At 35.9% G+C, this 17,164-nt stretch overlaps 1 protein-coding gene across 1 annotated transcript in view; it reads left to right on the top strand.

Moving 5' to 3' along the window:
• The window catches only part of TRPM7 (transient receptor potential cation channel subfamily M member 7), a 163,672-nt gene extending 148,445 nt beyond the window's left edge, over window positions 1–15,227 (top strand). The window contains exons 29-40 of the mRNA XM_069098043.1: window positions 336–432; window positions 809–879; window positions 2,026–2,060; window positions 6,221–6,246; window positions 7,668–7,718; window positions 8,260–8,325; window positions 8,750–9,033; window positions 9,146–9,228; window positions 9,512–9,717; window positions 11,009–11,060; window positions 11,572–11,678; window positions 13,725–15,227. Of these exons, the coding sequence (XP_068954144.1) occupies window positions 336–432; window positions 809–879; window positions 2,026–2,060; window positions 6,221–6,246; window positions 7,668–7,718; window positions 8,260–8,325; window positions 8,750–9,033; window positions 9,146–9,228; window positions 9,512–9,717; window positions 11,009–11,060; window positions 11,572–11,678; window positions 13,725–13,849 (1,203 nt within the window). The 3' untranslated portion in view covers window positions 13,850–15,227. The remainder of the gene's footprint in view (window positions 1–335; window positions 433–808; window positions 880–2,025; window positions 2,061–6,220; window positions 6,247–7,667; window positions 7,719–8,259; window positions 8,326–8,749; window positions 9,034–9,145; window positions 9,229–9,511; window positions 9,718–11,008; window positions 11,061–11,571; window positions 11,679–13,724) is intronic.
• Window positions 15,228–17,164: the final 1,937 nt, after the last annotated feature.

Genomic DNA, 17,164 nt, shown 5'->3' with positions numbered 1-17,164 from the left:
ACAGAGTGAACCACCATGTTTGATAATATGTCCCTATATTATCTCTGTAGCAGATGGAATACCTGGCTATATAAGCCATGATTCTGACTGAATAGGTTAATTCTTATAAGATTAAACATAATGGTGAGGGGCAGCCAGGTGGCGCAGTGAGTAAGAGCACCGGCCCTAGAGTCGGGATGACCTGGGATCGAATCCGGGCTCAGATACTTAGCACCACACCCAGAAATAACTGGCCGTGTAACCTTGAGCAAGTTACTTAACCCCAGTTGCTTAAAAAAAAAAAAACATAATGGTGGGAACAAGCTTCTGAAAGATTACTGGAATGTTTTCTGCAGAGTGATCTTCCTCCTGACAACTCCTTGAAACATGTGAGTTCTTACGCTGGATTAACTGAAGTTCACAAAACACCCATCTCGCTTCATTCAGACCAAGGTAAATATTGGGATCAAAGGCATTCTTTTTCCTCCTGCTATTAAAGAAGAATAAAAAATAGGTGCTGAGATTGATTCTGAGAAAAGTGGTTGGGTATGCTTCTATTTATGTTTTTAGTCTTCTTGGTAAAGTATGAGGCAAAACCATTTGACAAGAAGCAAAAGGGTGATGAGGTGAATCATTTGATAAGCATGAATCTGCAGTAGATTAGTTGATCATAACTGATTTTTCTCCTGCTGGGCTTTGAGGTCCACAAGGAAGAACAGATTCAGAAAATTTAAAGCTCTATACTATGCTTAGAAACAAAGTCAAGTGTTTGTTTATTCAACATTTCAAATAATTAAGTTTAACTTCAAGGCTTTTTTTTTCTTTTAAGTACAAAACAGCAATAGAAGAGCATCTGCAGAGGACACCCACAATGTAGATTCTAAAGCTGCCTTACTTTCGGTTTGTACATTTTGCTTAACTGTTAAAAACTTTACCCAATATTTGTATCAGAGAATCTGTATAAATGAAAAGTGATGGTATTTTGTGATAATTTTTTTTATTGCATTAAACTTTTAAGGAAGAAGCTTTATCTTTGTGAATATTAAAATATAGTGAAGACAGGAAATATAGGCAGAATTTCTGACAGCAGATCTTTAATGAAAAAAATCAATCCAATCCATTTAGCTTTACATTAAAAAAAAAAAGCAAAAAATTTTTATTTCTTTGACTGTTCCCTACTTTACAGGGACTGACCTATGAGCAAACCAAGTCAGTTTTCTGTCTTAGAACCAAATTGTTAATAAGCCTGATTTTAGAATTAGAAATTGCAACTTCTTGTAACATAGTTTGCTTTATATTGGAATTGCACACAGATTTATTTAAGAAATCTCTTTTTTTGACTATAATGGGGAGATACATAGTTCAGGCTCCAGTAGACCTAAGACAAAAATATCACACTTAGCCACAGATTGGCAATCCTAGCCTTACCCAACCTGAAACATACAATGAGTATGCTAAACAAAATAGATTTTTTAGGTGCCCATAACTGTTAAACCAAAAATAATCCAGGCATTAAAGCTCTGTCAGTTAATTCTCTCTGTCAAAGAGGCCGTTAGGCCATAACTCAGTTTTGTTGACTCCTGATTTATAATCAGTTCTAACATTCTTAGTTCTCTGATTTCTCTGGTCCTAGCAGATAGGAAGAAACAGAAAAACTACTCTTGGATCATAACATAGTGCTTGATGTTAACAGTGATAAATAATCTTTAGTAAAAAAAATCTTATCAGTATATTCTCTTTAAGAAGGCAGAGGAATATTTAATATGTTTTTAAACTATTTCAATGCAGAATGGTTAAAATCATCAATTTTTTAAAAAGATAGTTTTGTTACTTGGAAAATTCATTTAACATGAAATAACTGATTCCCTTGAATGTGTTTACTATAATTATACCCATTAGTGATTGATAATTGTATGAAATGATAGTTCTGTTTTCTCTTCGAATTGTAGTTTTAAAGTATACTATTTGAAATAAAAAGTGGTCTAGCAATTGTATTTTGTTTTGAGATTATTAAAAATACCTTTGGTTTTTTTCTCTTGATTAAAGGACTGGTTACAAGATAGGACAGCAAATACTCAAATGTAAGTAGGCTTTTTGCATAATAAAACTAAATTTCAGAAGGTTAGATAATCTATTTGTATATAGAGCGTGTCACTTAACACTTGTTTATTCATGGGAGATTATATAAAAAATATACTTTCTTGTTTTTTCCCTATTCCTCTGTTGACACAAATAATCATTTATTTTGTTTTCTGCTTCTATTCTTTTTGAAATGGTGAAGTTTTTTCATTAGTAAGTCGTACCTTTAGTTTGCTACTAAAAATTTTATGTAAAGTGGATTATAGTATGGAGGAACTAGCAATAGTACTGCTAACAAAATATAAGATGAGGAAGGCCTGGACTAAGGTGGCAACTGTGGGAGCAGAGAGGAAAAAACAAACTGGAAAGGTATTGCACATGATGAAATGAAAAGAATTAGTGGCAAAATAGATATAGGGTATAAAAGACACTCACATCTGACTGAGATTGGTAAGTGAGAGGTTTCTTTCAATGGTAGTTGGGAGAGGTGGTTTGTAATCTGCAGTTGGATATTTCCCTGTTATATAAAAACAATAAGTTCCCCCAGTGGCCAATAATGTGCAAACAGACACCACAAATGGAACTCAGATTTTGCCTTGTACAATCAGAATTTTATTTTCAGATTGACTAGATTTCCTGCTGTATCTTTTCACATATCTCTCCTCCTAGAGAGCCATCTATCATAAAAAATGAGAGAGAGAGAAGGAGGCAGGCAAAAGCAGCCTTCTATGCAGTATTCCATACCTTGGAGCCCCCACCTCTGCAAAGCGGTGGAGAAAGGTGTCTCCTCATAACTCTTCTTTGAGGCGAAACTTCATCATTAAAATTTCATAATATTTACCTTAAATTTTTGTTGTGGTTCTTTCCATTTACATCATGTATATTATTTTCCTGGCTATACTTCGTTTTGCATTAGTTCATCTAAGTCTTTCCATGATTCTGTATTCTTCATGTTCATTACTTCTTACTACGTGGTAATATTTTGTTCCATTTTACTTATAAGTTTGTTTATCCTTTCCTCAATCAATGGGCATCTACTTTGCTTCTACTTATTTACTAGCACCAATAGTGGTACTATCCATTTATCTACATATACAAGTATTTATACAGATAGATATAGATATATTGGTGTACCTGGAGTCTTTTTGTCAGTGACCTCCTTGGGGTGTATACCTACCCATGGGTAAGGATATTTTAGCCACTTTATATGCTTAATTCCACATTGCTTTCAAGAATGTTACTAATTCAGAGTTTCACGAACAACACACTGGTGTGCTTGTCTTAAAGACACACACAAATGACTATCCCTATCTTTTGTTGTTATTTTCCAGTTTGCTAGGTGAGGTGAATAATAGCTAGCTTTTATATGCTACCTTAAGGTTTGCAAAATACATATATTATCTTGTTTGATCCTCATAAGCACCTGGGGGGTAGGTATTATTATTATCTTCATTTTACAGATGAGGAAACTGAGGCCAAGAATGGTTATGCAACTTGCTCAGAGTGACAGAATAAGTTTCTGAGGCAGAATGAACTTGGGTCTTTCTGACTCTCTTAAGTTCAGCACTTTAGCCACTGTACCACCTAGCTGCTCAAACCTCAGTGTTGTTTTGCATTCCTCTTTGTATTAGTGATTTGGAACATTCTTTCATGTTTTTGTTAATAATTTGCAATTGTTCTCTTGAGAACTGGTTATTCATAAGCTTTGGTCAATAATATTTTTATGTAATAACAAAATCCAAGAGAAATGGTATCCCATTCAAAAGAACTACAAAAATAGATGAAATATTTGAGAGTCAGTCTACCAAAATGCAGGAAATACTTGCATAGATTCAATTACAAAATACTCCTAAAATAAATTAAGAACAACCTAAAATAGCTAGAACACTATTCAGTGTTCATGGCTAGGCTATGCCAATTTAATGACAATTACAGTACTATACAACCAAAGTTATTATAAAGATGTAATGTTATCTAATCAAACTTCCAAAAGATACTTTTTAGAGTCGATTAAATGATAACAAAATTCATTTGGTGGAACAAAAGATCTAGAATATTAAGGGAAATCATGGAAAAAATGGTAGGAACAAAATGGGAATAGCACTTCCAGACATCAAATTGTATTATAAAGCAACAATTATCAAAACCATTTGGCACTGATTAAAAAATGTAATCGTCAGTCACTGCTACAGACAAGATAATGTCATAAATAATGGAATTCAGTAACAGTGTTTGATAAATCTGAAAACAAATGACCTATGAAAGAATTCTCTATTTGATAAGAACTCCAGGACACCTAGGATTTCATGTTGTTGTCAACTAGCTGTTTTTATCACTCTAAACATCTGGAAGATTCACCACTGGTTAGGCATTAGTTGACAGCTAGATGGCACAGTGAATAGAGTGCTGGGCCTGTAGTCTGGAAGACTCCTCTTCCTGAGTTTAATGTAGCCTCAGACTAGCCACACACTTACTTGTGTGACCCTGGGTAAGTCACTTAACCCTGTTGGCCTCATTTCCTCATCTGTAAAATGAGCTAGAGAAGGAAATGGCAAATAACTCCAGTATCTTTGCCAAGAAAACCCCAATGGGGCACAAAGAGTCATACACAACTGAAACAACTCAACAGCAGGCATTAAAGGAAAGTACTACTGGTAGTCAAATCCCTTGGACACACACAGGATGCTTACCCTAGCCCAGGCATGGGGAACCTGCAGCCTGGAGGCCACATGTGGACCTCTAAGTCCTCAAGTGTGACTTTTTGACTGAATCCAGACTTCAGAACAAATCCCTTTATAAAACTTGGACACAGTTAAGAGGCCTCACTTCAGGACCTAGAAGGCCACGTGCAGCCTCAAGACCATAGGTTCCCCACCCCTGTACCTAACCAATGAGAAGTCACCAAAAGTAGATGTTCTTCCTTTTGTTGAATCATTTAACTTTGGAGTTTTTTGTTTTGGGGGGGGGAGGTTGTTGGGTTGTTGGGTTTTTTTGGTTGGTTTTTGGTTTTTTTTTGTTGTTGTTGTTGTTTTGACAAATTCTGTCGGGGAAAACATCTACTTAGAGATTGAAAGATTGCATGTGTGGGGGGTGGCTAGGTGGTGCAGTGAATAGAGCACCAGCCCTGGAGTCAGGAGGACCTGGGTTTGGATCTGGCCTCAGACACTTAACACAAAAACTAGCCTTGTGACCCTGGGCAAGTCACTTAAACTCAGTTGCCCTCCAAAAAGCAAAAAAAAAAAAAATATGAATAAATAAATAAAGGGCGGCTAGGTGGCACAGTGAGTAAAGCGCCGGCCCCAGAGTCAGAAGGATCCATGTTCGGTTCTGGCCTTAGATACTTAACACCTACTAGCCGTGTAACCTTGGGCAAGTTACTTAACCCCAATTGCCCTCCAAAAAAGAAAAAAAAAAGATTGCATGTGTGAAAGAATGCTAATCTCAAAGATACCCACCAGAAGAGCATTTAAGGCTCAGAAGAGTTTCTTAATAAGATATTAACTTAAAGTTGACATTTTTCCCATAGGAACACAATTTTTTTTAATTTTGTGATGAAGCTAAATGGAAATACATGTTCTGTTGATAATGGAATACATGCCCTTCATTCAGGGAACTTATACTTGTATGTATCCATTTATTCCATGTCTATCTAAAGGCATGAAATAGAGTAACCAATATTTAAGGACTAAGAAATTCTAAAACATGGAAATCTTGGAAGCAGTTATAATGAACTCATTATATACTAACTCCCTATGCAGAATCCCTTCTACTTTTTCAGGCGTTTAATTCTAGATATCACTACAAATGTAGAAATCAGTGAATATGAAACTGCCTATGGTAGGCAAAGAATACCCCACAATTTGCAAACACTACAGAGTAAATATGAAGAGAACATTACTTATTTTATAGGTAGACCTAAAGCCACAAGTTATTAACCAGATGGATATATTTTTATTTTCTAATTGGAAAACTAGAAATTGAAACTATACATTATTGCATTAGCAATTAGAAGGATGTCCTATATAACATTATTAATTTTATTCGTGATGATTACATTTTAAAGTTTCCCCAAAAAAGTAAGTTAAATGATAAGACATGAGAATATATCAAAGAAAAGATTTTTACAACTTATACCTTGTTCCTTTGTTTAACATTTCTCCAGGCCATCTGAAGAGGAAACAGCAAATGGTAAGGAGTGAAGTTTTTTCTCTGATGTATAATTTCATTACCAAACTTTCCTAGGTATAATAATTTGGGGAAATTAATATTTAAAAGTTTTTCTCCCTTCTAAAATTAAGATAATGGGATTTTCATCAATCTTACCAACTTTCTTATATTTCTGCCTCTGTAATCTTTTTTCCTGTATAAACCATGTTTCTTCTAGATGGCAAATTACCCTCTTCAGTCATACTTTTTTAAAAATTATAATCGGGGGCAGCTAGGTGGCACAATGAATAGAGCACTAGCCCTGGAATCAGGAGGACCTGAGTTCAAATCCAACCTCAGACAGTTAACACTTACTAGCCATGTGACCTTAGGCAAGTCACTTAGCCCCAATTGCTCTGCCTTCCCCCCTCCAAAAAAAGCGAAGCAAAAAACAAATAAATAAATAATGAGAATTGTAGTCAGAAATTCACACCTCAAATACAATGCCCATGTGGGTGACATAACCTTCTTTCTTTTTTTATGCTTTACATTTCACATGTCATCTTTTTATAGGTGCACAGTTATTTTGATTCTATACCTGTGTAACAGTAGTTGTGGTTAACTCAGACTAGCACTAAATTCTGAAGTACTGAAATACATGCAATACTTCTATTAGGTCCCTAACTTTTAAGAGCCAGAGAAGCTAAAAATACTGAGAGGGGCGGGTATGGTAAGGATCCAAGCTCTGCATTTCTGGCTCTCTGTTCCCACAGCCCCCCAGGCCTCCTTCTTGGCACACTGCCTCCCCACCCCAGAACAGGAGTAGATGTTAGGGGCTGATCAAGAAGTACACTGTTTTCTTTTTTAAATGCGGTACTTTCCACCTTTTAGATCACGTTGATTGTCCTCATCAGAATCAGAGAAAACGGCACAGCCCCCACACTCTTTCCACTACATGATTCTGCCTGTGATGCTTCAAGTTCTTCCCATAGTCCATTGCACAATTTGACAGGGGCCAAGAGGCTTTAAATACATTTCAAGCAACACACCACCCTTTTACTGTTGCCTTATATATCATCAGATAGAGTGTACTCCTCACATTTTTTTTAGCACTTTTTTTTTTTTTGGACAAATTTCTTGAACTGCTTTTTTCCCCTCAGAAATGAACTTTCACTTTGTTGAATGTGTAATAGGCAGCTAATTTCTTTAAACATTTTAAACATTACTTTCCATCTATTCTCCCTATATCTTGTATCTGCCTAGTTGTTTGCATGTTGTCTCCCTTCTTGGCATTTGATTTCCTGGAGGGCAAGGGCTGTTAGGCCTTTCTTTGTATCCTCAGTTCTTTGCACAGTGCCAGCCACACCTAAAGTACTCAGTAAATGCTTGTTGGCTGTCTAACTTAATAGTAAAGTTTGTGTATTCCACTTAATTCTGTAGAGTCATTTTGTTTGTCATTTTAGGTATTGCGTCTCCTTTTAAGCCAGCTATGGATATTAATTACTACTATTCAGGTCAGTAATATCAAAAACTGAAAATGAAGATATGTCACTCTTGCTCTGGTAAAAAGTCTCTTAAAAATTTGCAGGATAAAAAACGAACTTGCATTTAAAACCCTCTCTGTCTCACTCCAGCCTACCTTTCTAGACTTATTATTTTCCCTGCACACATACTGTGTTCAAGGAAATTGACCTATTTGCTCTTCCCTAATTCAGCAACCCACCTTCATACAGCTTTGGCCTGGTTTATATCCCACCTTGGCCCTTTATTATCTTTAAGTTCCTTTAGGATTCAATTCAAGTACCACCTCCAACAGATTCTCCCAAGTTTTTTAGTGCTTTTTCTCTTCAGATCTTATTCCTCTGTCTGTTTAGATGTTATTTGGTACCCACTTTTTCAAGTGTAATCCAAGCTCCTTATAGGCAAGGATAGATTTTCATTTTGTCTTTTAATCCCCAGCAGCCAGCATGGTGCCTTGGATGTAGTTTGTATTTTATAAAGACTTACTGAATGAATGAATATTTAAAGTTTTATTTTTGTATCCTTGTTGTGCAGCTGTGGAAAGAAATAACCTGATGAGGTTATCACAGAGCATTCCATTCACTCCTGTGCCTCCAAGAGGTAAAAATAAAGAAAGTCATCATTTCTTCTATATGTTGTTTTAGTATATAGTCATAATATTGATGGGGATAGGAAGGGTCTCACAAAGGTACTTTGGCTTGTTTCCATATTTAATTCAGTACTACAAAGGCCAGACCCAGAAGCATTAAAGCTTCCTAATCCAGAACAATTCTAACCCATATATACAGTAGTATGGTACAAATAGTGTGTGTGTATATGGCCAACTGAAAACATATTTTTAAATGTTTTAATTGAACACTTAAAAGAATTAATTTCAAATCCAAAAACAAATGTTTGGACAGGCTCATTAATAATTCTTTTTTTTTTATTTTAAAATGTTATTCGTAGTCATGTTTTATTAACTTGTTTTTCTTTAAAGGAGTTCTGGTTTAAGATTAACATATGTTTCCCTTGAATACTGCAGGTGAGCCAGTCACAGTGTATCGGTTGGAAGAAAGTTCTCCCAACATCTTGAATAATAGCATGTCATCTTGGTCACAACTAGGACTCTGTGCTAAAATAGAATTTTTAAGTAAAGAAGAAATGGGAGGAGGTTTACGAAGAGCTGTCAAAGTACTATGTACTTGGTCAGAATATGAAATCCTCAAATCAGGGCATCTTTATATCATCAAATCCTTTCTTCCTGAGGTAGTCAATACATGGTCAAGTGTTTACAAAGAAGACACAGTGCTACATCTCTGTCTCAGAGTAAGTATTGGTGATTGTATAAAAATAGAAAATAGTTTTCTTTTCTGAAGTGTAATATTAAATATAAGAACTTGCTTTTATTAGCTTAGTTGAATAAATTTTTCTTCCCTAGGAAATCCAGCAACAGAGAGCAGCACAAAAGCTCACCTTTGCTTTCAACCAAATGAAGCCAAAATCTATTCCATATTCTCCAAGGTAAATCTTTTTGAGCGGTTCATTCCTGAAGCCTGTACCAGTCTAGAGAGAGTTGCTTCTTTTTAATATCATATTTGATGTTCAGTATTTTATAATTTGAGTATTGTACCAATGTCAATGTATTAATGTCAGTGTATCAATATGTCAAAGTAGCTGGAAGAATGTGTGTTATAGACTAGATAGGTAAGATTTGATTAAAATATTAGTAAAACGGTTCATTCAAATTCCAAGTAAATAAATTGACCTTATTTGTAACTGAACGATTATCGATGCTTTCCCTAAGGTTCCTGGAAGTCTTCCTGCTGTATTGCCATTCTGCTGGACAGTGGTTTGCAGTAGAAGAATGTATGACTGGAGAGTTTAGAAAATATAACAATAATAATGGTGATGAAATAATCCCAACCAATACTCTGGAAGAGATCATGCTAGCCTTTAGCCACTGGACATATGAATATACAAGAGGGGAGTTATTGGTACTTGATTTACAAGGTAAATTAAATTAAATTTTGCCTAAGGAGAGAAGACAAGTATTGTAAATTACTAAAATTACTTTTTTCTCAGCCTTTTCAAGTAGTTATGTACCGCCTCCTTCCCTTTTTGGTTTTAGATGTCCTCTTCAGTTGGACTTTGAGTGAGGGAACTGCAGAGCCAGAACAGAAAGTGATATTTTCAGACTCATGACCAGATAAGCATTGCAGGCAATGAGCACACCACTTGTATACAATTGAATACTCAAAAAATTTTAGGGGTATAAAGCATCCTCACTGAAATCTTGCTTATATAACTTTTTAGCCATCTTCTTGGCCCTAGTAGGTTTGCTTGGGCTCCTTGCTTTCTTCTAGTCTGATATCTAAATTATGCATAACAGGTAGTTTTTTCCCCTTACCTTGTCTCTTATCTCCAAGGAGTCACCACTATATTCTAGTTAGCTAGTTGTTTTTCATGTCAAAAGAGAATCTCTTTAAGGCCTGTTAAACATCATTAATTATTGATTAATTTATTAAATATTATTAATGAATTTATAATAAAATTATTTTGTTTTCCTTTTTGTAGCTTAAATAAAAACTAGTATTGCTAATTTTTTAGAGGTAGAGAGAGTGCTGGACTTGAAAGATCTGGGTTCAAAACCTGCCCCGTGTAACCATGGGCAAGTCACTTACCCTCTTAGCCTCAGTTTCCTCCTGAGTTGGGTAAAACGAGGAGAATAATACTTTTAGTTGTTAGTGCTCCCTACTCTCCCAAGAGTTTTGTAAGCATCAAAACAGATGCTATTATACTGCATGACTGTAGCCTACCCTGAAAGCATTGAGTTTCCTTTAATAAATGATGAAGATGGATAAACCTATTGCAGGGTTCTTCCTCCCTTGGCTGTGGTTGCATCTAAAAATGGATACCGGGGGCAGAGAGGTGGCTTAGTGAATAGAGCACTGACCCTGGAGTGAGAAGGACCTGAGTTCAAATATGGCCTCAGACATTTGACACTTACTAGCTATGTGACCAGGGGCAAGTCACTTAACCCCAATTGCCTTGCCTTCCCCCACTCAAAAAAAAAAGGAGCCCAGTCCTCCTATCTTTCAGCTCTGACGTTTGATTCCTAGTAATGCCAGAATGTTAAGTTAATTATGCTAGAATGCAGCATTGGGGGCTCGGACAAAAAACAGGTAGTCTAAGAAGATACTCTCATACATGAACAGGGAATAAAAACTCACTGAAATTGTACAGTGCTGTGTCAGTGACAAATGTCTTATACAATAAAAATCTCTCTTTTGTGTATATGTAGGTGTGGGTGAGAATCTGACAGATCCATCTGTAATAAAAGCAGGAGAAAAGAGGTAATACTGGATTTAACAGCTTGTTAATTAATGCATATACAGCTCAATAAACATTAAAACTCTTACCAGCTGAGGGTGAGGGAAAGTTTAATAACTAAGACCACTTAAGACAACTCAGACAAGTTCCTTAGTGGAACTTAAAGTTTAGTGGTGGGACATGATGCACACACATAACTATGAAAAAAAATAACATAAGTATATTAGACAAGTTGACAATAAATTTGTATGTGTGGCTGGGGAAGGATCAGGAAAGGACTAATGGAAAAGGCGGCATGTGAGTTGGACTTTAAATATGGAGGTAAAGGACTTTACAAGGATGAGGGATGAGGAACAGCATGAGCAAAGGCCCAGATGTACAACCATTAAGCAAGAGCAGATTGTGGAATGAGTAATTCCACCTACAGCCAAGGGGGTGGGGATGGGGGCGGATTATGCAGAGCTTGGAATCAGGCAGAGGAATTTAAATTTTGTCAATAATTCTTTACTTCTACTTTGCAAAACTATTTCAAAGGTCATCTGACATGGTTTTTGGGCCAGCAAACCTAGGAGAAGATGCAATAAAGAACTTCCGAGCAAAGCATCACTGCAATTCCTGCTGTAGGAAACTTAAGCTTCCAGGTAAAATTTTATTTTCCTATCACACATATAATGTGTGAGGCTAACCTTGGGCTTATCCACCTGTCAGACCATGTCAGCTCTCTCTGCCCACACCTTCCTGAGGAGAGCCATAAATTTAGCTTTGTGGACCTGTTTTCATTGAAAGTTAAAGCATTAGGAAGAGATTCAGTCTGGTGAAATAAAAAGGGTAGCATCAATAAACTTACCATTGTACTAGTTGCTACAGTTACAGAAGCAAAATACAAACTGTCCCTACCTTTAAGGATCTTACATTACAATGGATATAAGACTATATATACAGCCAGATATATAGAATACAAAGTAATTTCCTAGTAGGGGAGCACTATAACAATTAGATGGTTCCTGAAAAGCCTCCTGTTAGAGGCAGCATTTGACCAGTTGTTTGACCTCCTTACTATCTGTGGGCTGAGAGCTCTGGCAGAGTTCAGGCAAGTCCCTCCCTGCCTTTTCTCTACCATCTTCAAATTTGAACTGGGTTTCAAAGGAAACTAGGGATTCTGTTGAGTAGAGATGAGGTGGGGGAGCATTCTAATATCAGAGCATTGAGACTAAAAGATGGATTGTTGTCTTTAGGGTACAGCAAGTAAATAAATTTGATTTAAATTATAGGGCTTGTGATGGGGAGCATTTGCAGTCTGTCTGGAATGATAGGTCAAAGTCTGTTAACATCAGAAATTCAAAATTTTAATAAAGATATAGCCCTGTTCTCAAACAGCAATAAATGTACATTAAATTGGTACCCTATCTGATTTTTAAAGCATTATTATTTGATGAAAGTGAATGTTAGGATTTTCCTGAAAGCATGTATTCTGCACATAAAATTCTCTATCTTCAGCAGAATACCAAGACTAATAAAAATTTATAGCATAAGCTGCTGATTAAAAGCTTTAAAGGTTTATGGTATCAGAACTTATAGGGACTGAGAAAACTATGCATATTAACAGGATAAGCATCATTCTAGAATTAATTGTATTGAACACATTTGCAGAGGTGAAACAAGTTTAGCACAACAAATTCTCTACGTCAGGCTTATAGAATAGCATAAATATAGTAGGCCAGAAGTCACTTATAGTTGGTTTTAGATTGTACTATGATTTTTTTTTCTTCATCATCTGTTTATATATATATATATATATATTTTTTTTAAAGCTATTGGGGTTAAGTAACTTGCTCAAGGTTACACGGCACAATCTGTGAAAAAGAAAAGTAAACTTTACACTTAAATGTGCTGTCAGGTAACATATATATATAAAGTTTGATGTACCATTGAATATTTGAGAATAGAGAAGATTGCATTTATTCCAGGAAGGAACTAAACATTCAGTCAGCTTATAAACTGCAAAATAACATATAAATATGAGTTGATAATCATTAGTAATAGTTAAGAGTAACAAACATATCTGGCAACAAAACTATAGCTGAGTCCTTTGTAGCTGAAGCAAGCCATACCCACATAATAAATTTTAAATATTTCCTTTGCCTCCCAAAACATGCCAGTATAATCAGATAACATTTTATTATAAAAAATAAACACATGCTTTATAAAATGTGGAAAGAAGCAAACAGCTTTATCAGGCAATAAGGATTTGCATTTACATAGCACTTTGCCTACATGGTCCTGTGAGCTTTATAACAACCCTGTAGAGGTAGGGATAGTTAGTTAAATCTTGTAAATCAAAAATTGAGGATTCCTGACCTACTTTTCCAAGGACACATAATATCAGGACTCAAATCAGGTCTTTTTGACCTCCTGATGCAGTGTTCTATTATACGCATTGATTTGAATGGTTTTAATATGGACATGTAGTTATTTTAAAGAGATACCTTATTCTCATTAAAAGTGAAAAGATCATGTTGCCTCATTTAAACTCTTATTTATTAAAATTGTATGACTCAGTTTGGTACTTGAACTTTTAAGAGTATGCACTTGGTTAGATATATTGCAGAAAATAAAATTGATTAATTATCCAGTTGTAAGAAATATTGACCCTTTTTTAACTTCTCTTTTTGTTTGGGGTAATGTAGATCTGAAGAGGAATGACTACACACCTGATAAAAATCTGTTTCCTCAGGATGATTCTCCAGATTTGAGTATTGAACCTGGAAGCTCCACCAAAGAATCAGCTAATTCTATTCGTCTGATGCTATAATCAATGATTTTTGCCTACACCTCACAAATATGTTACTAATGTGTCACTTTTCCTTAAGGAGGAAGCTGTATGGTGATACAGAAGGGTAGATCCAGGGAAAATCCAGTGACACTTGACATGTAATAGGGTCAGTGTTCTCAAGGCCTAATTAAAGTAGTGAGTCATTCTCTACAAGACACAACTGGCAGTTAATATATTTTAAAGGTAAAGAAGAATTAGTATTTGTAACTTTTAAAAGGGCTCTTTTTAGCAGAAGATTTAATTTGACTTTGTTCTGGTGAAGGAGGTAATTCCCTCTTTCTCATATGGTGCAATATCCCGTTAACCAAAGTCATGTTTTGTTAAAGCAGAATGTGTTTGGCAGCTGGTTTCCTGCCAGTTACTTTGAGAAATGAAGTGGTCACACCCAGCCTCCTGATAAGTTAAAAGCAAAGGTTGCCTCCGAGTGTTTCATTTGGGTCTAAGTAATGAAGTCACTAGTTCTCAGCTAGATATTTATTACTCATTGGAATAGGGAAGAGTCCTAAAAATGTCAGATTCAAAGGATTTGAGGAGATTAAGTGGAAAATCAGAATGAGCATTTTTCTAATAGAGACTTTCCCGAATCAGGGTTAGGCTCCAAGTTTAAAGATAGAGCCAATTTTTGTCAGTAGAGCCCTAATTGTGCAAAATTGTTTTATACATTGTTTTATCAAGTCACTGTTCCACTGTAACAGGTAAAGCCATGAGAGACTGGTGTGATACACCTGTATAGAAGGGAAAAGTACTTGCAGTTCAAAAGTTGCCTTGTAAGAAAAACTAGAAGTGCTTTTTGTCTGTAGTAACTTCAGAAGTGACATACTTTCCAAAGATCTCATAGACCAGTATATCAAATTAGAATGTACACAGGAACTTCTAATTGTAATTAAAATTGTGTAGGAACATCTTGAACTACTTTTGTTTTTGGTACTTATTTAAGAAATGAATTGAGTTGGATTATCATTATGTAATGTCGGGAGATTGCAATGCAACTTTATGCCAAGAAAATATAATGTAACTGCCCCAAATATTGTTGAATATTCAACAAGAAAAACCTGTTTTCTGACTGAAGTTTCATGCTTCAATTGTATTTTTTTAGTTTCTTTTTTGTTTCTTAGGTACTAATTGTAATTTTAACCAGGGGGCAATATAGTGCTCCATTTGTATTCGTAGTGTATCTTATAGATACAGAAGCAAAGCAAGAACACAATAGCTGTTTAAATGGTGTTTTATGTTGATTGGGGGGGGGATTTGGGGAGAAGAGAGAAATGAAATGTGTATTACTTAAAGACATACTGTATACATTTTTGTATCATTAAATCTTTAAAAGAATCTAAATAAATTTATTCTTGTTTACAGATGTTAAGCCTATTGAATTATTCTGGGAGAGGGAGGAACCCATTAACTTTTCATATAGTGGGTGTGAAATATGAATCATTTCCATAACTAGTCTTTTTTGGTGTGGTTTTTTTTTTAACCTAGGACACATTTTTTTTCTTCGACCTCAAGCATAATGGTGTGATTTTCTGTTTGCTTTTCCAACTACATTTATCATTTATTCAGTGTTCCATTTTTTTTAAATGCTTTATTAACTTTGGATTTACATCATTCATTTCCGCCAGATTTTGAGTTACACATTTTCTCCCCGTTTTTCCCCCACCCATCCCCCCAAAACAGCAGTCCCACAGGATATCCCCACCTCCAATCTGCTCTCTCCCATATTTTCTCCCATACCCGTTTCGACTTTTCCAGTGGATCTCTATGCCTCAGTGCCTGTATATCTTATTTCTTAATTACATGTAACATGGTATTAATAATAGTGTATATATATATATGTATATTTGAATATTTGATTTTAAAACTTTCAATTCCAGATTCATTCCCTTCCCCCCCTGCCACCCACCCCCACTGGGAAGACAAGCAGTTCTGTATAGGTTGTATATGTGCGGCTAATGCAAAACAATAACATAGTACCTATGTTGTAAAAGACTGACTATATTTCCCTCCCTCCTCTCCCACCTCCCACTTGTTCTATTCTCTACTTTGATCCTGTTCCTTTTCAAAAATGGGTGCTTCCAACTTCCCTCCCCCCGAGCCTGCCCTCCCTTCCATCATCCCCCCTCTCATCCCCTTCCCCCCCTATTCTCCTGGAGGCTGAGATCCCCTATTTGGTGTGTATTTCCCTCCCTCCTCAAGCCAGATTCAATGGGAATAAGGTTGACCCATTCCCTTTTGCCTTCCTATTCTTCCCCTCCATTGTAACCATTTTCCCTTGCCTCTTCTGTATGAAATAGTTTGCCCCAATCTGTCTCTCCCCATCTCCTCTCATTATATTCCTCTCACTTCTTAATTTCACCTTTTAAGTATCATCCCTTCCTGTTAAATTGGTCCTGTGCCCTCTATCTATGTATACCTGTAAACATATATACACACATTCACATATGTATTCACATGTCCACATACCCTCATATATAGACACACACACACATATATATATTTCTAATCTCTTCAAATACTGAGGAAAGTTTCATAAGTTTGTCAGGAGGTGATTGGTGGATTCTTTCAACCTCTATTTTGCCCTCTGGTATTAAAACATCAAGGCAGTTTTCTTTGAGAACTTCCTGGAGGATGCTTTCTAGGTTCTTACTTTGGTCATGGCTTTCAGGTAGTCCAATAATTTTTAAATTCTCTCTCCTGGATCTATTTTCCAGGTCAGTGGTTTTTCCCATGAGATATTTCACATTGCCTTCTGTTCTTTCATTTGTTTGGATCTGTTTAACAGCATCTTGATTTCTCATAAAGTCATTAGCTTCCATTTGCTCCAATCTAATTCTGAAGCAATGATTCTCCTCATTGAGCTTTTGAGATTCTTTTTCCATCTGGCAAATTCGACTTTTTAAGGCATTCTTCTCCTCATTGCCTTTTTGAGCCTCCTTTGCCATTTGAGTCAGTCTGTTTTTTAAGGTATTATTTTCTTCAGTCAGCCTGTTGACTCTCATTTCATAATTTCCTTGCATTGTTCTCATTTCTCTTCCCAATTTTTCCTCCACTTCTCTTATCTGCTTCTTAAGGTCCTCTATGGCCTGTAACCAGCTTTTATTTTCCTTTGAAGCCTTTGGTGCAGGAGTTCTGACTGTAATGTTGGAATCTTCTGTCTGCTTTGTTTCCTTTGCCTGTTCATTTTGCCACTCAATTATTTGACTCTTGGCCTTTTTTGCCACAGTAGGACTCTGCCACCAGACAGGGGAGTTTTCGTCCCAAACGCTGGGGTTTTCTCAGTTGCTGGAGGTATTAGAT

Source organism: Petaurus breviceps, unplaced genomic scaffold, assembly GCF_028583685.1.
Source record: "Petaurus breviceps papuanus isolate PSGF00001 unplaced genomic scaffold, PetGlider_PUasm1.0 37, whole genome shotgun sequence".
NCBI lineage: Eukaryota > Metazoa > Chordata > Mammalia > Diprotodontia > Petauridae > Petaurus > Petaurus breviceps.
This window is presented reverse-complemented; position numbering and strand designations above follow the sequence as displayed.